Source organism: Leucopleurus acutus (genome assembly GCF_964270905.1).
Source record: "Leucopleurus acutus genome assembly, chromosome: 2".
Classification (NCBI taxonomy): domain Eukaryota; kingdom Metazoa; phylum Chordata; class Mammalia; order Artiodactyla; family Delphinidae; genus Leucopleurus; species Leucopleurus acutus.
Window position 1 is genome coordinate 69,201,572 of NC_139143.1, and position 25,833 is coordinate 69,227,404.

At 42.1% G+C, this 25,833-nt stretch overlaps 1 protein-coding gene across 2 annotated transcripts in view; it reads right to left on the minus strand.

Moving 5' to 3' along the window:
- MPZL1 (myelin protein zero like 1) overlaps nucleotides 1–25,833 on the minus strand; it is a 61,588-nt gene that overhangs the window by 16,446 nt on the left and 19,309 nt on the right. Inside the window, exons 2-3 of one of the 2 annotated variants that reach the window (XM_082865756.1) lie at nucleotides 5,546–5,712; nucleotides 71–284 (exon numbers count right to left, since the gene is read on the minus strand). In XM_082865756.1, coding sequence (XP_082721882.1) covers nucleotides 71–284; nucleotides 5,546–5,712 — 381 coding nt within the window. The remainder of the gene's footprint in view (nucleotides 1–70; nucleotides 285–5,545; nucleotides 5,713–25,833) is intronic. The other variant, XM_082865757.1, reaches the window with a different exon arrangement.

Below are 25,833 nucleotides of genomic sequence, written 5' to 3' on the forward strand. Positions count from 1 at the left end.
CTCTTGTTCTCTAACTAAGCATGAGATAAAGGGGACTGAATCATTACTGCAAAAATACTCAAGGAAGTACCTTTCTCTACAACATAAAGCCTAATGTGTCCCGGCTGGACAACAATGTCAGGCGGATTTTTGACATCACAGATGTAGGTGCCGTTGTGTATAAACTGCATATTTTCTATGTTGATTGACGCATCTTTCTTGTCGAGGTCTCCAGCCCAGCTGATTCTGTCCTTAAATGGTGGGTAATTCCCGGCATACACTTGCCCTTGGGAGTAGTGGAAAAACTGCAATTAGAAAAAAAGAACACATGAGCTATTCTCAAAGGCAGAAGTTCTAAACTCTATTATAGGCATGCTGTGAAGGGTTTTTTTAAAAAAAGACGTCATCCGAGGAGCTCCAATCAAGATGGCGGAGTAGAAGGATGTGAAAAAAAGACTTCATCCAGAAAGAAATGCCACATCATATTACAAGTCTCAAGCTATAGAACCTAAGCCAGACAGGGATTTAGAAATCATGGAGTTCAACCCTGTTTCAGTTGGAGAAATAAATGTGTACGTTCTCTCTAAACCTCTCAATAGCCCAGTGGTGTAGCAATTACCACCCATATTTTTATAATAAGGAAATGAAGACTCAAAGAAACCATTTGCCCAATGTCACAATGACAATAGGTGGTGGATCCAGAGTTAAAGTCAGGACCACCTGACTCTTCAAAGCCAATGCTCTGATGGGCACCACAATTGAGCCCAGTGAATCCAAAGGTTTCAGCCTTAACTCACAAAGCTTACCATTAAGATATGCAAAGTCATCAAGAAAAAGAAGCCCAAATATCACAGATCAGTTAATCTGATGGGTTACCCAGTCTTACTTATTGGTTTCCTACAGAAAAGTCATGGACGTGTGAAAGGAACACAGCCCAGACAACCCAAAATGTTCTCGTCCGCCTTTGCAGGTTCAGCCTTTAGCCCCTTCCTCTTTCCACTCGTACTCTCTCCTCAGACCTGCTTTCAGCAAGGGAACTCATTTCTCAAAGTAACTTTGTCAAACCCAGCCCCCTGGAAGTAAGGTCAGGCCTGGTGGGTGGGGATCTATCCTGATATGCGGCTTCAATCCAAGCACCTCTGCTAGAGGCTGGATGTCTGTTCATAGTCACAGATGGGGCGATAGTGGGGTTGGGGAGGGTGGTGGAAATGAGCATTAGTCAACCACTGAGCTGCACTGGCAATCCAAGCACAACATTTTCAGAACCTTTTGTGGAAGCTGCAAACCCCTGTGCAATCTCACCCATTCCTATGATTCAATGGCCATCTACATTTTGTTAACGCGCAAACCTCTCTCACGCATAGTGCTTCCTGGAGCTCTAGACCCCTAATCCAACTGCCTACTCACGCAGCTGCCTCCACCCTCCAAGTCTGCCACCTTCTCCTATCAACTCCCTCTTCTACCTGTGTATCTCATCTTGACTGATGGCTACATGCCAGTCTCCCAAACCATAAATTTTGGAGTTATCGTTAATTCCTCTGTCTTCCTTCCCATCCAATTAATTTCCCGATCCTGGGACTTCCCTGGTGGTCCAGTGGTGAAGAATCCACCTTCCAATGCAGGGGATGCGGGTTCCATCCCTGGTCGGGGAACTAGCCTCTCGCATGCTGTGGGGCAACTAAGCCCGCGCTCCACCACTACTGAGCTCGTGTGCCTCAACTAGAGCCCGCATGCCGCAAACTACAGAGCACACACACCCTGCAGCCTGCACGCCACAACTAGAGAAGAGAAAACCCACAGGCCACAACTAGAGAGAAGCCCGTGCACCACAACAAAAGATCCTGCATACCTCAACGAGGATCCTGCATGCCGCAACTAAGACCTGACGCAGCCAAAAATAAATAAATCATTAAAGAAAAAAAAATCCCCAATCCTGTCAATTCCACCTCCTAAGTTTCTCTTTTCTATTTAATTCCCACTGATAATACCTGATGTTCATGTCCTCAGCATCTTGGGCTATGACCTCTTAACTGGTCTCAAGCTCCTCTAATCCATCCTCCACAAGGCCTGAATGATTATTGGGAGAAAAAAAATTAAAAACCGTTTATCAAATATATACCCTGTGTTTACTATAACTAATGCTTGTTAGGAACTATGAAGGCTCTGAGGTTCTACCCTCCCTGCAAGTCTGCCACAGGTTCACAGATGCCGGCAGAAGACACAAGACTCCTGGGAAGTCTTTGTTCTCATGAAGAAGACTTGGAGACAAAGGACCCTCTTACTTACAAACAGCCAGCAGCATGTTTTTATCTGTGGCCCCTGCCCCCCAAGGCCCACAGGGACGGCATGGAGGGGCTTGGGTGGATGCTGTGCGTGCAGAGGCTCGGTATCACAGCTGAGGAGCCCCAAGCTTAGGAAACCCAAGTCTTTTATAATGGCCCCAAAGGGAGACATATTACTATCTTGGACAGTAAGCAAACCTGTCCTCTGCTCCAGAGGGAGACACCGTCTCTGCCTTCCAAAGCTAGTCACTGAACAAGAAAGGCAGCCAGGGCCTCCGCTTGTAAGATGGGCAGAAATGTGAAGTACCATGAAAAATAACACTCTGACACTCATAACCACGCTGCAAGGTGAGATTCACCTTGCCAGATATTTGGCAAGTGAGGAAAGAGGCTCAGAAAACATTAGTGACTTACTCAAGGTCACAGGTCTCCGAGACAGAATTCAAAGCTTCAGCTATTTTCATTATTTAATGCCTCTCATGTCTGATTATATCTCGCCTGCCCCAAACCCTTCACCTCTCTTCTTAACCAGGAAATAAACCATAAACTCTTAGCTTAGCAAACAAGTCCTTCTGTCATCTGGTCTCTGCTTTCCTTCCTAACTCATCTACAAACATCCTCTGAAGCAGCAACATAGACCTACACTACACTCTTTCCCACCTTTGGGTCTCCGCAAACCTCTCCCTCATCAGACTGGGTGCCCTCTGAAGGCAGGGTTCAAGCTGTATTTCTCTCCGTGCTCCTCCACACTTAGCACATCACACGAACTGTACGTGTTTGCTGAACCGCACTGATTAATAACGCTTTGGTCAAACCAGTAAGAAAGAGAGAAATGAAACAGTAAAAAAACTCACACACAAAAAGGGACTAGATCTCCTTATCAACCAACATTTATTAAGTAAAAGCCACAGTGTTAAAACCATGAGGGACGCCAAAGGTGTAAGATAGATCTCTACCCTCAAAATGCTTACATTCAAGATAAAGAAGAGAAAAACTGTCATAGCAAGGGAGTGGCCCAGATAACATGGGCAGGGAGTTTTTAAGAAGAGATAAAAAGATCAAAAGAGGTCTTATGGAGGGATCACAATGTGAAGATGGGATACAACTTAAGTGGCAAGAGTTCAGAAGTGGAAAAACAAAGCATAAAGCACTTTTTACTAGACTGAAGGAGATCACATGAGAGAATAGAAGTGGGGCTAGAACAAACAAGCACTGTTTGCAATGGGAAACTCTGAGGACTCTGACTAGGGCAGTGAAAGAACTGTTTTAAGGGGCTTCCCTGGTGGCGCAGTGGTTGAGAGTCCGCCTGCCGATGCAGGGGACACGGGTTCGTGCCCCGATCTGGGAAGATCCCACATGCCGCGGAGCGGCTGGGCCCGTGAGCCATGGCTGCTGGGCCTGCATGTCCGGAGCCTGTGCTCCGCAACGGGAGAGGCCACAACAGTGAGAGGCCCGCGTACCGCAAAAAAAAAAAAAAAAAAAAAAAAAAGAACTGTTTTAAGACAAGGCACCTGATAGACTGCAGGACTGGGTTGAAAGATGGATAATTTGAAGTCGGGGAATAACCAAGGGGGTTGCCGCACAAGTTCTGGCACACAGTTTTTATCACTTAATGGAGAGTGGAGAAGTAGGAAGGCTGACAGAAAGCTAGATGCCAGAAACAAAGTAGGAAGAGCCAGCAAACGTCCTTATTTCTCAGGGTGGGTGTGAGGAATAGAAGGGAAGAGGTAGTGGATGGGGAAGGAAGGACAACCACCCCCCCCCCCCACAAAGCTCGAGATTAAAAAAAAAAATCATGTCCCTAGAAGAACATAAATACCCAAAAAGAACTAGCACAGAAGGGAAACAGAGGGGAGAAAAGATGAGCTCTGTTTTAGACATGTGGACCCTAATTCCATAGACCAGAAAACCCACATCTGGTATGTTGGGCTTGATTTTACTTCTCCTGAAAGTCTATAAAAATGAAGAGTGTCCTGCTCATCTTATTAACTATGCCCTGACATTTGGGAGGTAAAGGATCCTGTATCAGTGACTGAACATTCTGGAATGAACCATAATCAGACTGGTGTGTAAGTATAAATTGATTAGCTAAAAACATTAATCAGAAATACGGCATGTTTGGACTTCCCTGGTGGCACAGTGGTTAAGAATCTGCCTGCCAGCGCAGGGGACACAGGTTCGAGCCCTGGTCTGGGAAGATCCCACATGCCACAGAGCAACTAAGCCCGTGCGCCACACTACTGGGCCTGTGCCCTAGAGCCCGTGAGCCACAACTACTGAGCCCATGTGCCACAAATACTGAAGCCCACGTGCCTAGAGCCAATGCTCCACAACAAGAGAAGCCACCGCAATGAGAAACCCGTGCACCGCAACGAAGAGTAGCCCCCCGCTCGCCGCAACTAGAGAAAGCCTGCGCGCAGCAACGAAGACCCAACATGGCCAAAAATAAGTAAGTAAATAAATAAATAAATTTATTAAAAAAAAGAAATACAGCATGTTCTTAATATTAAGGCTTGGGGTATGTAAACCTGCTTTGACCCACATGACAAGAATGTTTTGAGCATAAGTAAAACTGCTCTTTGAAGGAAAGAGCATCTGGGTGTCTTCCTGATGATGCTTTACTTTCTATAGATAAAACAATGTCCCTCACTTCTAGTCTGGCAAAAGATGTCAGTGGGAAATCTTCACAAATTTAAATAATTCTTTGGACTCTCCTGGGTAAATCTGTGTGTTTAATTTTGCATCTATAGGATACGTGTTCCACGTTGATGCCATATTTATGGGAAGCAAAAGAATGCCTCTGACTCTGCTTCCCCATGACATTTGCATGGTTTCCTGCTCTCACTCACTCTGGGACTCTTTTACCCAGAACCATACCCAATTGGACCCAGTGAGGAAGTCATATAAATTTGTAATCTCTGACTTTACCTCACCTTTCCTTCCTATTCAGACACAACACCCAAGGGGCCTTCCTTTTTATAAATCCTGAGGGACACAGGTCCACTCAAACATTTGGAAATCAGGCATACATTCCAACCCAGTACACAGATAGATAGGTAGATAGAGATATCAATATCAGTATCAATATAGATAAGAAGCTGCATTTAAGAGATGCTGAATTCATTTTTTTGGAGAGTCTGAAGCAAAAGAAGGGCCTTGAAGTCCCTGATAACAAACTCACTCATTTTGCAAGTGTGCAATCAGAAGGCTGGATCGTTAATCACACTAGAGCAGTAAAGAACCCCGTGAGGTATGACCAGCGGACAGCAGACAAGCATTCCTACCGACACAGTGGTGTCAGTCCCCTCTGGCTGGAAGCTCCAGGAGACTGAGGTCAACGTGCCGGTCGTGTTAGTAGACTTGAACTTGCATGTCAGCTTCCCTTGTGTCCCATTTGCCACGAAGATTTCTTTTGGTGTATACACCTCCAGGGCTGATACACCAGCAGTCACTGGAGAGAAAGGAACAAGGAAAGCTTAAGAGTAGGATTTAGCATGAATACCACTGTGCATGTTTATCAGAGGACAAAGAAAAGATACAAGAACCATTACAAGATGTATACAGTAATCCATCAGCACTGTGTACTATACATTTCTGGCAGAATATTATATAGCCAGGTACTTCCTACAGACTAAACCACTGAGAGTCTGGGATTTTTGCTTTCTAATAAGAAGACATTTTTACTGGTTCAGTTATACCTAATATTTATGTTTTCTTTTGAACTAGCAGACTATTTTTCAGAGCAGTTTGAGGTTTGCAGAAAGTAGGGAGTTCCCATAAATTCCCTCTCGCTTCCCCCAAGCCCCAGTTTCCCCTATTATTAACATCTTGCATTCGTGTAGCACTAACGTTGAGAATATTCTATATTTGGAATCACTCAGTAAATGTAGCCTTTTCAGATTGGCTTCTCTCATTTATATTAATTTAAGCTTAATATTAATATATTAAGCTTATTAATATTAATTTAAGCTTCCTCCATGTCATTTTGTGGCATGAAAGCCCATTTCATTTTATTGCTGAATAATATCCTTTGTGCGGACGTACTACAGTTTATCCATTCATCTACTGAAGGACATCTCATCATGCTTCTCTGACGGTCTGTTTTTAATGATGTGGAGGCCATAGTTTTACTTCTTTAAATAGTTCTCATATTCACCTGCTACATTTCAATTTATATCAAGTTGATCTTTTCTCATCTTCCATATATAAAGCAATTAAAACTGTTTGAGGTAAGAAATCACTTTATTTTAAAGCCATGTTTATTATTTAACTAACCCTTTTCCTATAACGTATTTAAGGCAAAAATAACATATCTTGCTTTCATTAGTGAAATCTTACCTACCTGTGGATTTTAGTGTGCTAGATACACGTGTACTCAAGAAATAACTGACCACACTGGGTCACATATTCATTTACTCACTGAGTTTTTTCAGTTAGCCTAAGCCCAGGAAGTAGTAATTAAAATGTCTATCACTTGGCATATAAAAATAGCTCTTTTTCCGAGATCTATAATCAGAGGCAACTGCAAGAATTATTAAGGATTCCTGCTAAAATAAAATAATCTTCACGCAAAAAGAGACCCTTTCATGGACTAAAGAAGGTTAGAAAGAAACTTATTTGGCCTAAAAGTGGAAACAATTAGAGCTAATATAGAAGAGATTAAAAACACCCATTTTCAAAATAAGGTTTTTTTAAAGAAATAGTCAGGAGAGTATCCCTATCTGCAGTGTTCCAATTATTCTTAGAATGTAACAGACAAGCAGAATAAGGAAGGGTATTGTCACCCAGGACTGATGGTCATATTCAGAATTTTTTCTTCCTGAGGTCTTAACTATGACTCCAGGCTAAGGAGAACAAGAGTACTCCCCCATTCCTCCCAACCATCTTCCAAATGTTTATCCTCACGACACAATGGGCACTTTTGGCCATTCTTCTAAATAAACTGATAGCCACACTGCATCAAGCAGATTTTTTTCTGCTAAAGAGGGTGGATTATTATTATAGGGAACAATGGATTATTCTTCATGGTCCAAACCTCAAAACAAGCCCTTCTTTTAACCAAGAAGCAAACAAAAGACAGTTCCTTGCTATTGTGGGTAGGCAGAAAAGCAGCCCCAGGGCACTTGAGTTCAAAATGAAGGACAAAGCATAAAACTGGACAATTTGACCAGTTTATTCCAGGGAGAAGCACTGGTTTGTAACCCTTATTTACTCTGTGTGATTTTGACTAGTTTTCTCCACTGGGATGAGCACTGCATGGAAAGCCACAGTCTTTAAAGTCAACAGATAAAGTTTCTCAAGGATTTTCTCAAACCAGATCCCTGCCACAAGGCCTGGCTGCAAGAACTGTTACCCTGAGATGTTATTTAATGATGCAACTAGGCCAAGTGCCCAAGTTTACAGTCATGGAATTTTGACCAAAAAGACCAACCAAATGCCTAAATGGGCTTTTAGACAATCTATTTAAGACAGACAATTTAATTATGCCAAAGCTGGTTAATAAACAAGTGGCTTTTAAAAACAACAACATACAATCACTCTGGCTAATTTGGACTTGCAGCTCTTAGAGCCAGGAAAATGAATTCCGACTCCAGCCAATCAGCCAGTTGCAGAAAAATAACTCCATACAGAGCTAGTTAACTTCCTCTTATCCCTGGCTCTTTCTCCTACTCTTGTCATAATTCTTGGAGCTTCCATTAGTCATAGGAAGAACCTTCCAAAACCCTGATCTCTTTGTTTATCTTATCTTCTCCAAAGATCTTATCCTCAGGCCTATCCCAGCTGCTAATTCCCATAATCATACCCTAGCCCAGGGTTTCTCAACCCTGGCACGATTGACAATCCGGCCAGATTAGTCTTTGCTGTGGGGCTTGCCTGTGTGTTATAGGATGTTTAGCAGCACCCCTGACCTCTACCAGGTGTCCGTAGCAGCTTTTCTCATTCCAGCTGTGACAACCAAAAGTATCCTTAGACAATTGCAAATGTCCCCTCCTCAGGGGCAAATTGCTCCTGGTCGAGAACCGCTGCCTGAGACCCTATCATTAATACCTGTTCCCCCTCCACAATCTTAATTTTCAGGCTCTCTGCCCTCTGATTGACCACTTCTGACTTTCCAGGACATTTCCTCCAATACCCTGATTTTATCAATCCTTCAGCCACATTACAACCCAGAATCCATCAGTTCTCCAATCCTTTTACTGTCTCATCCTCAGCATGTCTCCACTTGTCCCGCTCGGATTAGATCCACGGTGCAGCACAAGACTCATTCCCTGGCTGCACCGTCAGCTCCGCTGCCTCTCTCTCCCGTCAGCGCATTCGCCCGGCCAGACCTCAACTCTGGTTAAGTCCACTTCTCTATCCATTCTGCATCTCTACCAGGGTGGCTGACCATAGCTGGAGAAAAGCACACAACCCCACTGACTGGTTTTACCTTAAATTCATGACCGCTAACTTCAAAGAGGACTCTTAATGGTGCCCAGCAATCCTCCCACATTTCCCTACTCCATCTAGGCTCCACTCTCCTAAATGACTATTTTATACTTTCCTCTCTAACCTCAACTGTGGACCTCCCCCTGCTTCTCTTGCTCAGCTGATGACTGTGCTTCCTGTTTCCCTAAGAAAACAGAAGCAATCACAAGAGAACTTCTCTGTGTTCCCCAACCACATCCTACCGTCACCTTCTGCATCTGTGCCCTGTCTTCCTATGTGGGAAATGTCTGCACTACTCTCCACTGTGCACTGGATCTCATCTGCTCTCACGCACCTAGGGACACTGATCCAGAAAGTCTCCCTTTTTCTCCTGAATATTTCATTCTCTACTGAGCTACTGCCATCAGCCATAGAATTATATACATTTATATCCCAACTTTAGGAGGAAAAACTCTTGACCCTGCATTGCCCCACTGCTAAGATCCCTTGGCCCTCCTCTAACTTGTAAAGCTTGAAAGAATTGTCTGCAGTCACTGTGCAGTCTCCCTCCTCCCACTATCTCCTGAAGAAATCCAATTCAGGCTTTCAGCCCCAGTACTCCACTAAAACTGTTCTTGTTAAGGAATCCAACGACCTCCATGTGGCTAAACCAATAGTTAATTCTCAAATCTCATCTTACTGATCTGCCTGCATTTGATACAATTGATCACTCCCTCCTTTTTTTCCAGTTTGGCCTCTGAAACACCACCCCCTTTTGATTCTCTCATCTCATTACCTGCTCCTTTTCTCGTCCCCCTGACCTCTACATGCTGGACAGTCCCAGATCATCCCTCTGACCTCTTATCCATCATTCTCTCGATGACCTCATCTATATATCTATCTATTTGGGCTGCACCATGCGGCGTGCAAGATCTTAGTTCCCCAACCAGGGATGGAACCTGCACCCCTTGCAGTGAGAAACCAGAGTCCTAACCACTGGACCGCCAGGGAAGTTGGTAACCTCATCTAGTTTCAGGGCTTTAAATACCTCCTAAATGCCAATGACCCCTGTACACACACACACACACACGTGTGTGCATACGTATTCAAACGTTTATCCAGCAATGTCACTTAGATCTAACTGGCATCTTAAATTTAACAATGTCAAGATTGAACCCCTGATTCCCACCTCCAAACCTGCCCTTCCATGGGCTTCTCCATTTCAGTAAAGGACAACTCCAGATGTCCAGTGGCTGAGGTCAAAGCTCTGGACAACTCTCTTTCTCACAACTTACGCCTAAGCCGTCACAAAACATGTGTCTCTACAAAAAACATATATAGAAGTTGATCTCTCCATGCTCTTTCAGTGCTACCATCTTGGTTCAGGCCACCATCACCTTTCACTCAGGTTATTTCCGTGACTTCCTAAGCTGGTTCTCTCTTCCACCTCATCCACTTAACTGCAGCCAATCCACGGAGAGGCCAGAGAGATCTCGGTAAAATGCAAGTCAGATCTTATCACTCCTCTGCTCAAAACCCTCCAAGTTCCCCACATCAGCCAGGATCAGGTCTAGGTCCTCACAGTGACCCACAGAGCCTGATGTAAGCTAGCCCCCCCGGCCACCTCTCAGACTTCATCTCCTACGCCTCCTCCCTAAACATGCTGAGCCGCCACCCTGTCACTTTGTTGCTCCTCTGCCTGTGATGAGAGCCCCCAGGACAGAGAGTGCTATGGACGAGGAGATAGGAAGTCACGATGACATGAGAGCTGAGAGAAGGGCATTCAACCAAGAGAACTGCTGGCAGTCAGGTGCTCTGCACAGCTGATCTCAGGGAGAAGTTTCAGCAGAGACCTGTACTTAAAACTGCATGTGGTTACCATGCACATCATAGAAGCCCTAAGTGCTTACAGCAGTTTCTGATCAACTGCGATGAGCATGAACGCCAGCAAAGTTTCTCCTATGTGGGGAAAGAGAAGGAAAGCATAGATCTCCCCCTCAGACTACATTCCATGCAGCCCAAGCCAGGGATGAATTCACTGGTTTCTTAAACAATTGGGAATGGTTTGCTTTGTCAGCCTTTTCTTTTTTTTTTAAGTGACTAGGGGTATTATGGAAGTACATACTAAAATTATTGTGAAATTCAGATGGCTTGTCTTCAGTCATAAAAGAGAGTTTTAAGGGGCTAGTTAAAATGGCTAAAGAACGCAAATATAAAGAGCACTGAGATGTAGAGAAACTATTGTTCTAATCCATGTCATCCCATGTCACTGTAGACTGGACTCCCAGTCTGAATAAGACATTACATAGGTTCTTCTTTAAGCCTCAGATTTACAATTATGGTATAGTGGCAAAAATCACTGGGAAAAGTATGAAAACTTTAGTTTAAAAACTCATTGATGGGGCTTCCCTGGTGGCGCAGTGGTTGACAGTCCGCCTGCCGATGCAGGGGATACGGGTTCGTGCCCCGGTCCGGGAGGATCCCACATGCCGCGGAGCGGCTGGGCCCGTGAGCCATGGTCGCTGAGCCTGCGCGTCCGGAGCCTGTGCTCCGCAACGGGAGAGGCCACAACAGTGAGAGGCCTGCGTACCGCGAAAAAAAAAACACAAAAAACTCATTGATGGGGGGGAAAATGTCTCCTGTTGAATCTTGGAAAAACCAATTGCCTCAGGAATAAAAACACAGAAATGAAATGAAATGAAATAAAAAGATTAAACGATATACACATGTTTTTACAACCGGCCAACTCTGGATTCTGAGTTACATATTAACTTACAGATAAACTTCAGAATGGTAACAGGAGCTGAGCTTACTTTCTTCCTGGGGGAGGAATCTTGCTAAGTTACACTACAGTTCAAAGGGCAAGAAAACATGTAAACAAAGACAACTCTTCTTCTGATGTGCTCTGGGAAACAAATTTCTAAAATGCACCACTTTTGTTGCCCAAAAGTATCATTTAGCAGTGGAGTGATAATGACCCTCAAAGTAGGAGATCAATTCAAATGAAAAAGCCTGCAAAATCATTTGACAAGTATCAAAAAGTCTGTGCAATCAACTCACTAAGGGTCATTTCTACAGTAGTCAAATATGATACCCCAAACTTGGTATTTTTCCATTTTGGATGGAAACCTGAACAGTTTAGGGGAAAAAGGGGGGTAGGGTGCAAATACAGAATACAAACATCCATCACAAGCACAAAAAAAAGCAAATTCAAGAATGGTTTGCCCAAAGGGCTATTTCCTGACATGATCTATTTCAATATTTTGAATTATTGAAGTAATACAATGTCAATCATGTCTCCCAATGTCAATCATGTCTCATGTTAGTACATGTCAGGGTAACATTTACGCCAGTAAATTCAAACTCTGATACCACAAAATCATTTAAAATATACTGGAGTGGCATTATTACGAATGAACAAACACTTTCATGGCGTAGTTTAAAATAACAGTGTTTTCATTGTTATTGTTAAAGCAATTCCTTGCCGTGTTACTTCTGGGTCCATGTGTAATACACCCTGGTTTGTAAAAACCTTACCCTTTTAACAAACCCTGTTAAGGTTTTCCTTGAAATTGAAAGGGTTTTGTTTTGACTTTTTATTTTTTTAAGTACTTTGATGTTACCAGTATATTCTCCTCTTTAAAAGAGTACAATCAAGCAATTTATTCAAACAGTTTTCCAGGCTATTTCTTGTTTGCTGTTGGTACACAGTGATAATCTGATATTGTAATATCTCCTAGCGCAAGCGTAAATATGACCTTTTAAAACATAGTAAAAGAGAGGGACAAAAGAACACTGAGCACAAAATTCAGACTAGTGGTTCTGATTGGAAGGGGGCTTATGGCGCAGGATGTGTGCAGCACACACTGTTGGTCGTGTTTAATTTCCTAGGCTAGGTAGTGAGGGCATGGGAGCTTGTTTTTAATGTGTACCCTGCAAAGTGTATCGACGTGTGTGCGCACACACTCGCCCACTCTCTTTCTTTTGTATATATTTTATTTTTCATAATAAAAACTGATATTTTTTAAAGAGAGAAAGGAAGACATCAGTAGGTGTTAAGAGATTTACTTCTTTAATTCCCGAATGCTCCAGTGAAAGCATCCAGCACATGATTCCCTCCTGGGAGCAGAGCTGTGACTCCTATAAACAGGCTGAATAAAGGGAAGCCAATGGACGGTGCGTGTCGGTGGAAAAAATGCCGGTGTCTAGGGAGAGGCCTCACGCCCGCCTCAGCATCAGGCCACCCTGCAGCTGAAGGGGGCTGCTTTCTGCCACACATCAGGGCTATTCTGGACCTGCTTCAGTTGGGCGGCACAAAGTAAGGGGAGGCTAAAAAAATATACTCTATTCAACGAGCCATAAATATTAATAAATTAAGCTTTTCATTTGTCAGGAACACGCTCTTCCGTACGCTTTGTCTAAAGTTATGCTTCAGGCCACAGTCTAAAAATGACTTCCTCCCAGTGTCTGCCCCACATCGTTCACCCTGTGCCCCTTTACATCCTGCCTTTCCCGTCAAGGCACCCTTCACACTCTACGGGAGGGACCTGCTGCCCGGAACCAGGGGAGGGCCAGTGGTTGTGTCCACCTTGTTCACCAAACCAACCTCTTTACCTCGCAAATGCCTGCCCCTGTCAGTGTGCTCGACAAACATTTGTCTGAAAGTTGGAAAAAAATGAATGAATGAAAGAAGGACAGAAGAATAAAAGAGACCAACCACAACTCATTTACGCTCAGCCATAAAAAATTATACTTGCTTCACAACCAATGGCTTCAGCATAATGCCCAACGCAGAAGGAATTTCAGAGATTACTCAGGATCCAGTTTGAATGCTGACATCATCTTAGAGGAAGTTTAGATAGGTTTCCTCCAAGAGTCACCTTCCTATTTTGATGAGAAAAAATCCCAAAGGCAACTCATCTTTTGAAATGTTCAATTAAAATTAAAAAAAAAAAGTTATGTACTTTTACTAACACACAGGATTACCAAATTCCTCTCAGAGCTGATTCCTTCTACTCAGGATCGATGGCCAGCTGGCCACATCTTTATCCTTAACCTTTTTGTACCAGCAAAGATCTTTCTGTTTCTCAAATGAGAGATATTCAAAAGGTCATGAATCAGGCTAGTCATTGAACTGATCACTTGACTCCCTAAAGCTCTGGTATTTCTTGTTCGCCCTCCTCTATGTATGTACTGTTCATCTTTCTTTTCTGCTACGGCTTTCCTTCTTTCAATCAGCCATTATCCTTTCAAACCATGCTGGGACTCGGCTTCTGCCCTTAATGGACAGACAGTCTCGTGGAGACAAATGAACAAACATCTATAGTGCAGTGCCTGGCCCCTGGGATGCACCCGGGCTGGTGCAGAGACAGGGCACAGTTTCCACTAAAGACCAAAGTCTCCAATCAAGCAGTGAACACAAACGCCACAGTTGTAGTCAACCTGAGTTGTATCATCTGTGTCCAAATGTTTGTCCCAAACTGTCCAAACATTTCTCAGTTCTTAGCAAGCAGATGAAAAGAAGACACTTTTGGGAAGAAATCAGATCATTTTACTTCTGACAGATTATAGTGGACTAAAATGTTCAGCATAAAGAACACGTTGAAAGCTCTGGGGGCGTACCCACGGATAACAGAATAACACTCTCACGTGCTTTATGCTTCCCGGGAGCTGAAATGGCATATCAAAATTTCTACTCAAGCAAAAGACCACTGTACTGTGAATCTGTATTGCCGAGCTCTCAAATTTATTTTATCGGAAGGCCTACGGTATGTTAGAAGATATTTGAACAAAAATGTAATCCAAACCAGAAGAGGCTAATACAAAACATTACAGGAACATCAAAACAAAAGATGGTAAGGTATGTGCCTATGTTCAATGGCAAGAAGGGTACTTCTTGTCTCCAAAATAGGGCAAAAGGTAAAGAAGCAATGGACAAACCATCACTTATTAAGTGCTTACCATGGGTTAAACATTATTTAACTATGGCACATTTATTATTTTTCAGCTTCACTGTTGGGTATTACCTATTGGATGGAAGCTCAGAGAGGTTAAGGAACTTGCCCAAGTGACTTATTCAGCAGCTGTGGAGCCAGAAGTTGAATCTAGGACCCTCAGACTCCAAAGCCTAGCTCTTTTCACTATGCTGATTACCAACCTTTAACAGAGTCCTTTATTCAAACAAAATCTTATGGGGAACCCAATATATAATGGAGATAGAGGTAGTTTTCATATACAAGTCAGACAAGAAGTACTCAAAACTTACAATAATAAAGCCCCAGAAGTAGAATACAGCACAATGGTTCTCAACCTTGGTTATATTTTGGAATCACCTCGAGAGCTTTGAAAATTAGTGATGGCTACTGAAACTACTCTGTATGGTACTGTGTACTGATGGGTATATGTCATTATACATTTGTCCAAACCCACAACATGTACAATATCAAGAGTGTACAACACCAAGAATGTAAACGATGGACTTCGAGTGATTATGAGGTGTCAATGTAGATTTATCCATTGTAATAAATGTACCACTCTGGTAGGGGATGTTGGTAATGAGGGAGGTTATGCATGTGTGGGGAGCAGAAGGAATATGGGTGTATGGCTATATGACCTCCCAATCTTTCTGTGAAAAATAAAGTCTATTTAAAAAAAATACTGGACTTCCCTGGTGGCACAGCAGTTACAAATCCACCTGCCAATGCAAGGGACACAGGTTCAAGCCCTGGTCCGGGAAGATCCCACATGCCACGGAGCAGCTAAGCCTATGCACCACAACTACTGAAGCCCACGTGCCTAGAGCCCATGCTCCGCAACAAGAGAAACCACCGCAATGAGAAGCCTGCGCACCACAACGGAGGCCCAACACAGCCAAAAAAGCACTAAAACTAAAAAAAAAATACTGGGCTTCCCTGGTGGCGCAGTGGTTAAGAATCTGCCTGCCAATGCAGGGCACATGGGTTCAAGCCCTGGTCCAGGAAGATCCCATATGCTGCAGAGCAACTAAGCCCGTGCACCACAACTACTGAGCCTGCACTCTAGAGCCCGTGTGCCACAACTACTGAAGCCCGCGCTCCTACAGCCCGTGCTCCGCAACAAGAGAAGCCACCGCAATGAGAAGCCTGCGCACCGCAACGAAGAGTAGCCCCCGCCCGTCTCAACTAGAGAAAGCCCATGCGCAGCAACGAAAACCCAACACAGCCATATATAAATAAAAAAATAAATTTATTAAAAAATATATATATATATATACTTTTGAAACAAACAAAATGTACATCAAACATTTGGAAATTCTAAAGCACTGTTCCTGAAATCCCCTAGAAGTCTACTGAAGAGAGCTTGAAAACCACTTCTCCGCTTGGTTTTTGAGAAGTTCAGGTTTACTGTAAGTGTGTAAAACCAGCCTCTGCTGCCATAGCAACCTGAAACTGGACAAACAGACTAACCACATTTTAACCACAAGGGGGAAGTGAATTAAATGAGGGAGGAAATACTTCAACCTTTTTAGGTCCATAGGTACTGTCAGAGCTGATCTTCAACCTGGTAATTCTTTGGACAGGTTCTTAATTAAATGCACATTTCTAATTTCTTATTTAAAACCCAGTTTAAAAGCTCCCTTATTGCTTCCAAGCTTTTCAGAGTAACATCTCCCCTTTCCTGCTTTACGTTTGGCGAGGGCTACTGCTGGTGAGCTGGTATCAGCTTGCTCTTGCTTCCTTCAACATGCTACGCAGTTGGCATACCTCTGGGCACAGTTTGGAATGAGGCCACCTCTGAAATCCTACAGAATCTCGACTCCACCTAAACAGAACTTCAGGAAAACCCTCCCTGATCTGACCACCTCTTGCACCCCACTACTCAATGTTTCTCGTAAGCCTCTTCAGTAGGCTGCAGTCTACTGAAGCTACAAGTGAGAAGCCAAAGCTTTTTGGTATTTAGCCCTGCAATTGTCTTGAACTCCACTCTCACTTGAGACTCTGAGGGATGGAACCTCATCTTATTTGGCCTGTGTGCGTCGAACACATAAGACAATTCCTGGGGACCAGAAAGTTCTCAAGGAGCATTTAAAGAGTAAACAGACCGATAACAGCTGTGTTTTTAGGATTCCTATAACGTGAAGCTTTGGTTAATGAAATGTATAAGCACCTTTAAAAAAATAAAGAAAGAAACCAAGTTGCCCTTAAATGGAAACCTAATCCTACTCAGTCAAACTCTCTTGGCTCTTAGAAAACTCTGGCAAGAGAGTCCAGATTAATCAGTACCAACTTGTCAATGCCCGAAAGAGTTCAAAGTGTAAATGCTCACCTTTGGACAGAAGTAGAACGTGAGACAAGAATGGAAATGTGTGCCCTCCTTTCTGTTGAGGTGCAGGCTTTGTTAGAATAAAACAAAAAAAGACAATTATATCAATTAAATAACTCTTTTTTTTTTTTTTTTGGCCACGCTGCACAGCATGTGGGATCTTAGTTCCCCGGCCAGGGATTGAACCCGCGCCCCCCGCATTGGAAGCATGGAGTCTTAACCACTGGACCGCCAGGGAAGTCCAAATTATTCATTTATTGAATAGCAAATAAGTGCTACATTCTATGGGGGATGCAGTCTCCTTAGATACTATGCATGAACATACACATACACACACACACACACACACACACACACACACACACACACACACACGCACGCAAGAATGTATACAGCAAACACTAAGTGCCTACTGTGTGCAGGGTCTGGGCACAAGGGAGGACGCAGGAGAACAGCCTTCCAAACGAGGCTTACAGGCTACCCAGTCTTTATTTTATTTCTTGTTTATACCACCTTATCGTCCCTAAAAAAGTTCCTACTAAAGCATCTCCGTAAAGTAGCAAATAGACTACATATAGTTAATTAATGTTGAAGTTTGAAAAATGAAGCGGTCAGGGAGTGTTTTAGGGGAAATACACTTGAATTTTCTCTGGAATGCTGAGAAGAATCAAGATAGGATGAGCATTTTGCAGAGACAAAAACATGAGATGCTGTTTCCAAATGGATTGTGTAGATTACTTTGGCTGGAGTAGAAGAAAACTTTAAAGTTGAAAAGGTAGGCTGAGAAGTTGGAACTCGATCCTGTGGGGAAATGGGCACCAGTGAATGTTTTTAAGCTGGGCAATAAGGTAAAAGTGGGCTTCTTGGCAGAGATGTGAAGAAACACAGAAAAAGGAGGGAAAGGAGAGGCATTTAGAAGATGTTTTTCCTCAAACAATTTTTGTTTGGTTCATTCTGCCCCTAACACTGGACAAAGGAGAAAAACTTCCGAGAATGACTCATCCCTAAATCTTTTAAAAGCAATAATACTACTAAGAAACCAAATTACTTTTACATTTATAAACCTACAAATTGACTTTAGATATGTGAGGGATATTTTTAAAAACTAAGTACTGCATATATCTCATTTCTTTTAAATAATTAATAATAAGGAATTCTACATGATCGTATTTGTCATATGGTTGCCACAAGTTCTTTGAAGTTATTTCTTTACCACCACAACCATTTTGATGAAAATCTTGCTACAATGTATTATTTTTCTTCTGTCTTCATAAAACAATAATACAGTGAGTGAAGATTTGCAGAGAAACAATATTTACGTAGTTTTGAAGCATTCCTCCACAAGACAGTTATTAATTACAAAGGGAAACGATAGCTCCTTTACAGTGGAGAAATATGGCAGACACCATCTTAACTGAGGATCAAAGTTAATGTCACTAATTATGCAACCCATTGGTAACGAACGTCTCCTTATATGATGTACTGAGAAGAACAGAACATTACTTCTGCAGTATTCCTGCCAAATGTGCATAACCTGAATCATCAGACAAACCCGATGGAGAGACATTCTACTACGTAACTGGTTTGTACTCTTCAAGAATGCTAATTTAAATGAAGGGCAAAAAGACTCAGGAAGTGCTGCAGACTAAAGGTGACTAAAGAGACACGACACCTGGATGAAACACACCATTCTCGATTTTCTTCTGCTACGGTGGACATTATTGGGGCAACTGGCAACACCCGAATAAAGTCAGGTAATTACACTGTGGTTATATAAGATGACGTCCTTAGTCTTTCTTTCTTTTGGCTGCAAGGCATAGCTTGTGGGATCTTAGTTCCCCGACCAGGAATTGAACCCTGGCCCACAGCAGTGAAAGTGCCGAGTCCTAACCACTGGACTGCCAGGGAGTTCCCTTGTCCTTAGTCTTTAAGAAATACACATTAAAGTATTTAAGGATAAAGGCAGGTGCGCGCACGGGCGCGCACACACACGCGCGCACACACACACACACACACACACACACAGTATTTAAGGATAAAGGACCAGCATTTCTGCTGCTCTCACATAGTTGAGAGATACACACGTGAGGATTAAGAAAGTGTAATAAAATGTTAACATTTGAGAAATCTGGTTGAAGGGTAGATGGTATTCTTTGCATTCTTTTGCCACCTTTCTGTAGGTCTAAAATTATATCAAAATAAAAATGGAAAAGAAATAATATACTATTTTGTTGAATTTTTGGCTAACTCTTTGGTAACTCAGGACTTGTGTGGACATCAAGAACATAATATAATTTAGTGATACCTTCTGGGGCCACTCAGATATGTAGGGCTATTTGCCCCTACCTCGCTGTCTCCGGCCATGATTATTTCTGAACTTTTGTAAATGCTTTTCATTTTCTTACAATTACCATTCCAATCAGGTAATCAGTTGTCAGCATTGCTGATGGCAGTTTGCCTTCAGCATCCTCTATTCCACCTCCTAATTAATTGCTCTAATCTATTATGGGCTTGGAAACTCATCTAGTTCATGTTTATTTTACAGATGAAAAGACTCTAATCCAGAAAGGGTAAGTAACTTATTGAAGGTATCCATTATCATCAAGAACAGAAAAAGGATTTGAACAATTCCAAAGTTCTTTTTGTGACATCATGCTAATTTGGTCAGTGTATAAATAAGAGGAAACAGTCTCTTAATAAAAAACTGTGTTACACTGAGATCAGACTTGTGGCTGCCAAAGGGGAGGTGGGAGGGGGGAGGGAGAGGGATGGACTGGGAATTTGGGGTTGGTAGACGCAAACTATTATATTTGGAATGGATAAACAACAAGGTCCTACTGTATAGTACAGGGAACTATATCCAATCTCCTGGGATAAACCATAATGGAAAAGAATATTAAAAAAGAATGTAGGACTTCCCTGGTGGTCCAGTGGTTAAGAATCTGTCTGCCAATGCAAGGGATGCAGGTTTGATCCCTGGTGGGGGAACTAAGATCCCACAGGCTGCAGGGCAACTAAGCCTGTGTGCTCTTGAGCTCGTGCACCACAAAGAGAAGCCCACACACCGCCGCAACAAAGGGCCCACAGGCCGCAACGAAAGATCCGACGCAGCCAAATAAATAAATATTTAAAAAAATTTAAAAAGTATGTATGTGTAAAACTTGAGTCACTTTGCTGTTCAGCAGAGATTGGCACAATGCTGTAAATCAACTATACTTCAATAAAAAAATTTTTTTAATTAAAAAAAAGAACTGTGTTACAAGTAAGACTCAGGACCTAGAAGGAATGGACTTTGCCATATTAATCTTAGCTGTCCCTTGGCCTTCTCTTTGCTTACTTTCCAGTGGCCAGATAAGCCTCTGCAGATTATCAAAATGTTGGTGTATTTCAAGATTTTCCCCTAACCTTCTTCTTTATTGAAAAAAAAAAAAACCCACGTTTCAAAATCTCTGGATACTCTATCACTTGCTGAGTGGCTGGCAGAATCGCCCAAAGTTTAGATTTTTACCCACTTACATTCACATACGCAAGAGACAACAATGCCACAAAACAGTAAAAGGAGGACACATGCTACTAAGTCATCTGTAACTGACTATAGTTTAAAATATACAACAGAATTTTCGAGCACCTTGTTCCTCCAAAAGCATTTTTACAGATATTTTCAGATAACTGAAAGAATCTTCTGACTCCTGACTTACTGTAAACATCTAATGGAGGGAAAGCTCTTGAAATAATTCCTTGGGGTCATTCTCCCCAGAGGACTGGCATTTACTCAAAGGCTTCTGGATGGCAAGAATTGCTTAGAGGGCTTCCCTGGTGGTGCAGTGGTTGAGAATCTGCCTGCTAATGCAGGGGACACGGGTTCGAGCCCTGGCCTGGGAGGATCCCACATGCCGCGGAGCAGCTAGGCCCGTGAGCCATGGCCGCTGAGCCTGCGCATCCGGAGCCTGTGTTCCGCAACAAGAGAGGTCGCGATAGTGAGAGGCCCGCGCACCGCGATGAAGAGTGGCCCCCGCTTTCCACAACTAGAGAAAGCCCTCGCACAGAAATGAAGACCCAACACAGCAAAAATAAATTAATTAATTAATAAACTCCTACCCCCAACATCTTAAAAAAAAAAGAATTGCTTAGAACAAAAAGTCTGTCAAATGGTTGAAACTGCCATTTTGAGGAGGCTGGTATGAAATAACGTTTCAAGCCACAGTACATTTTGAAATAATTTCCAAACCCAAATGTTTATGTAAATTTCCATCAACGGGGAGAGACTGCTTAAATAAATTTGATATATCTGTACACTGGAAAACCCTGGTATTATAAGAAAGAATGAGGAAGTTCTTTAGTGCTGATATGAAATGATCTCCAAGACATATCATTAAATGAAAAAAGCAAAAGGTAGACACACCATATACAAAAATTAACTCAGGGCTTCCCTGGTGGCGCAGTGGTTGAGCGTCCGCCTGCCGCTGCAGGGGGCACGGGTTCGTGCCCCGGTCTAGGAAGATCCCACATGACGCGGAGTGGCTGCGCCCGTGAGCCATGGCCGCTGAGCCTGCGCGTCCGGAGCCTGTGCTCCGCAGCGGGAGAGGCCACAACAGTGAGAGGCCCACATACAGCAAAAAAAAAAAAAAAAAAAAAATTAACTCAAATGTACACTGACATTATGTAAGAGCTAAAACTATAAAATTCTTTGAAGACAACATAGTTTTTAGGTATGATATCAAAAGCATGAGCAACAAAAGAAACAATAGGTAAACTGGACTTGATCAAAATTTAAAAACCTTTGTGCCTCAAAGGATACCGTCAAGAAAGTCAACCCATAGAATGGGAGAAAATATTCACAAATCATCTATTTATTAATCATCCAACAATAAAATCATCCAACAATAAAATAAATAACAAAAATTTTTAAAAAAATCATCCAACAATAAAAAGACAAACTAATTAAAAGATGAGCAAAGGACTTGAATAGATATTTCTTCAAAAGAAGATATACAAATGACCAATAAGCAAATGAAAAGGTGCTCAAACATTACTAATCATTAGGGAAAGGCGAATGAAACCACAGTGAGATACCACTTCACACCCACTAGGCTGGCTATTCAAAAACACTCTAACAAGTATCAGTTGGGATGTGGAGAAGTTAGAACTCTACATCGCTGGTGGGAATGTAAAGTAGTGCAGCCCTTTGGAAAACAGACTGGCAGTTCCTCCGATGGTTAAACGTAGGGTTACCATATGAGTTAGCAGTTCTACTCCTAAGTATATATCCAAGAGAACTGAAAACATGCCCATCAACTGACGAGTGGATAAACGAAGTGTGGCACATCCATACAATGGAATATTTTTTAGACATAGAAAGAAATAACATCGATACATGCTATGTCACGGATGAACCTTGAAAACATGGTAAGTGAAAGCTGGATACAAAAGGCCTCATACTATGTGATTCCACTTACACAAAATTTCCAGAACAGGCAAACCCATAGCGACAGGAAGCAGACTCTGGGGGCTGTGGGCAGAGGGAAATGGGGACTGACCCCACTCATGAATACAGGGTTTCATTATGGGGTAATGAGCATTCTAAAACTGGGTAGTAGTGGTGGCTGTACTATTCTGTGAATTACTAAAAAACATTGAATTCTATGCTCAAAAGGGTGAATTTCATAGTATGCAAACTGTATCTCAGTAAAGCTGCTGTTTAAAAAAAAAAAAAGCAAGCTGTTGAGCAATAATGTATGCGATACTACCACTTACAGATTTGCTCACATGTCCATAATGTATCTCTGGAAAGATACAATGTTAGAAAACTAACATTGGCTTCCTCCGCAAGGGGACTGGAGACAGAGGAAGATTTTTCATTATGTGCTCTTTTTAAACTTTTGAACTATGTCAACACAGTACTATACAAAATTTTTAGTTAGAAATCAAATGAAATTAGAAAATGTTTTTAATAGACTAGGTCCTTCCACTGGTTTGACAATGCAAAGCTCTATGCAAAACAATACACTTGGGGGCTGTAGACGGTGATGAGTTACTGAAATTAGCTTCAAGTAACAGAAAAATCAGTACAGTTTCCTTTTCTATACTGTTTAAATCTGCTTCCGTTAACTTTTCCCTTTTGGTCTTCTAACTATGTCTCAGTGGCTCTTTGATGAAGTAATTTTCTGTACCTCTTTTATTTGGAAACCCAAACTGAACAAATTTCTTCTATATTGGATCAAATTCCCAAACGTGTTTAAAAAAAAAAAAAAAGGAGCAAAAAACCTATTTTAAAAAAATGTATTATAAAATCTCCCTCTACCAGACATTATACTTTAGAGGAAATTAAGACTAATAAATGACCCTTAATTTAGGAATAAATTTAAGAATAAATGACCCTTAGGAAAAAGTCAAAAACAGTTTCGAAACACTACTTCCTACATGCTCCACTCCTAAATTTCCAACCGAGTGGATTGAAACTGCCCTCTGAAAGCCATTCTCTATTTTTCACCAGCGTTGTCATAGAGTTAGTGCAGAAACAGGTTTCCAAAACAGGACACTGAACCCCAACTCCACTCACAACAGGGGCAGAAGGAAGTAGCCCCGCTTGATGAAGAAGTTCTCCCTTCCACTTAATTCCACACTGTCCAGTTGGAATCACAGTGTAGTTCTGTACTTTGGAGAGTTCTGTACTGTCGATCTTATCTGATATATTGCTTTATCCACGCTCTTCTATTATTATGTCAATGCCACACACCCCCTTGATGATGCCGAGAGCTGCACGGCTGTGTCAATACAGCTCCACTCCGTAGCTGGGCACACAAAGCCCTTCAAAGCCTGGCTGCAGGTTACCACTGTGGCCAGTTCATCACTCTCCCCATCTCACCCCAGATCCTACATTTCTGCCACATCAAACTTCTAGCCCTTTCCCCAACACACTACACTCTTTAACAACAATATGCTTTATACATGCTACTCTTTTGGTCTGGAATGCCACCTCCACTAACTCACTCACTCAAACTGGGTCAATGCCTGTGCTTCCTTCAAGGCAACTCCAAGATAATCACCTCTGTAAAGGCTCCCCTAACTTGGGGTCTAATCGTGGATATTTTTTCTGAAGTTTCAATGAATTTATATTAAAAAGACTTATAAAGTAATAAAAAAAATTAGGATATTTCATAAACTTGAAGACACCACTGATGACAAGAAACATTATTTTATGTGTCACTGGGAAATAAAAATGATGGCTCTGACTCACCAGTGACTGTAAAGTACATCCCAATGTCAGAGATATTAAAATGCACAAAACTGTCTTCAAATTTTTAAAATGTAGTAAACCACAAAGCTCAAAGGTAAAGATGTTGTCTTCCATCTGTCTACCTATAACACATCTCTTGATTGTTATAGGTAAATTGTTTCCCAGTCTCTCCCAGACCTTTGGCATCTAAGATTTTGGATTTTACTCACATTTGTTTCTTCCCAATAATTAGCTCAGAACCTAAAACCCAAGATATGCAGTGTAAAATAAGTGTCCAGCTTATTTAAATTTAAAAATAAGAGTTCCTGACATTTTGCCAAAGAAGAAACGCAGATGGCCAACAGGCACATGAAAAGATGCTCAACATCGCTAATTATTAGAGAAATGCAAATCAAAACCACAATGAGATATCATGTCACACCTGTCAGAATTGCTATTATCAAAACGTCTACAAATAACGAATGTTGGCAAGGATGTGGAAAAAAGGGAACCCTCCTACACTGTTGGTGGGAATGTAAGTTGGTGCAGCCACTGTGGAGAATAGTATGGAGGTTTCTCAACCTCCCTTCCATATGACCCAGCAATTCCACTCCTGGATATATATCCGAAAAAACCCAAAAACACTAATTCAAAAACATGCATGCACCCCAATGTTCATAGAAACATTATTTACAATTGCCAAGACATGGAAACAACCTAAGTGTCCATCAACAGACGAATGGATAATAAAGATGTGAGATAGATACACGTGTGTGTGTGCGTGCATGCACGTGCACACACACGCACACGCGCGCGCGCACACACACACACACACTGGAATACTACGTAGCCATAAAAAAGAACGAAATTTGGCCATTTGCACCAACATGGGTGGACCTGGAGAGCACTATGCTAAGTGAAATAAGTCACACAGAAAAAAAAATCAATACTGTACGATATCACTTGTATGTGGAATCTAAAAACTATAACAATAACAAACTAGTGAATATAACAAAAAATAAGCAGACTCACAGATATAGTGGTTACCAGTGGGGAGGTGGGGAGGGGCACATAGGGGTGGGGGAGTGGGAGGTACAAACTAGTGGGTGTAAGATAAACTCAAGGATGACACGGGGAATATAGCCAATATTTTGTAATAACTGTAAATGGAAAGTAACCTTTAAATATTGTATACAGGTAATTTTTTTTAAAAACTCAGTTAAAAAAGAGTTCCTATTTATTAAGGATCTGTCTAATGAAGTACAAAAAGAATGTGATAAAACTTAGAAATCATTAATGCCATAAAAATAAAGCTTAGAAAAAAAAAGCTTCTTGGCTTCCCTGGTGGCCCAGTGGTTGAGAATCTGCCTGCTAATGCAGGGGACACAGGTTCGAACCCTGGTCTGGGAAGATCCCACATGCCGCGGAGCAACTAGGTCCGTGAGCCACAACTACTGAGCCTGCGCGTCTGGAGCCTGTGCTCCGCAACAAGAGAGGCCACGATAGTGAGAGGCCCACGCACCACGATTAAGAGTGGCCCCCGCTCAACGCAACTAGAGAAAGCCCTCGCACAGAAACGAAGACCCAACACAGCCAAAAATAAATAAATAAAATTTAAAAAATAAAATAAAATAAAATGCTTTTAAA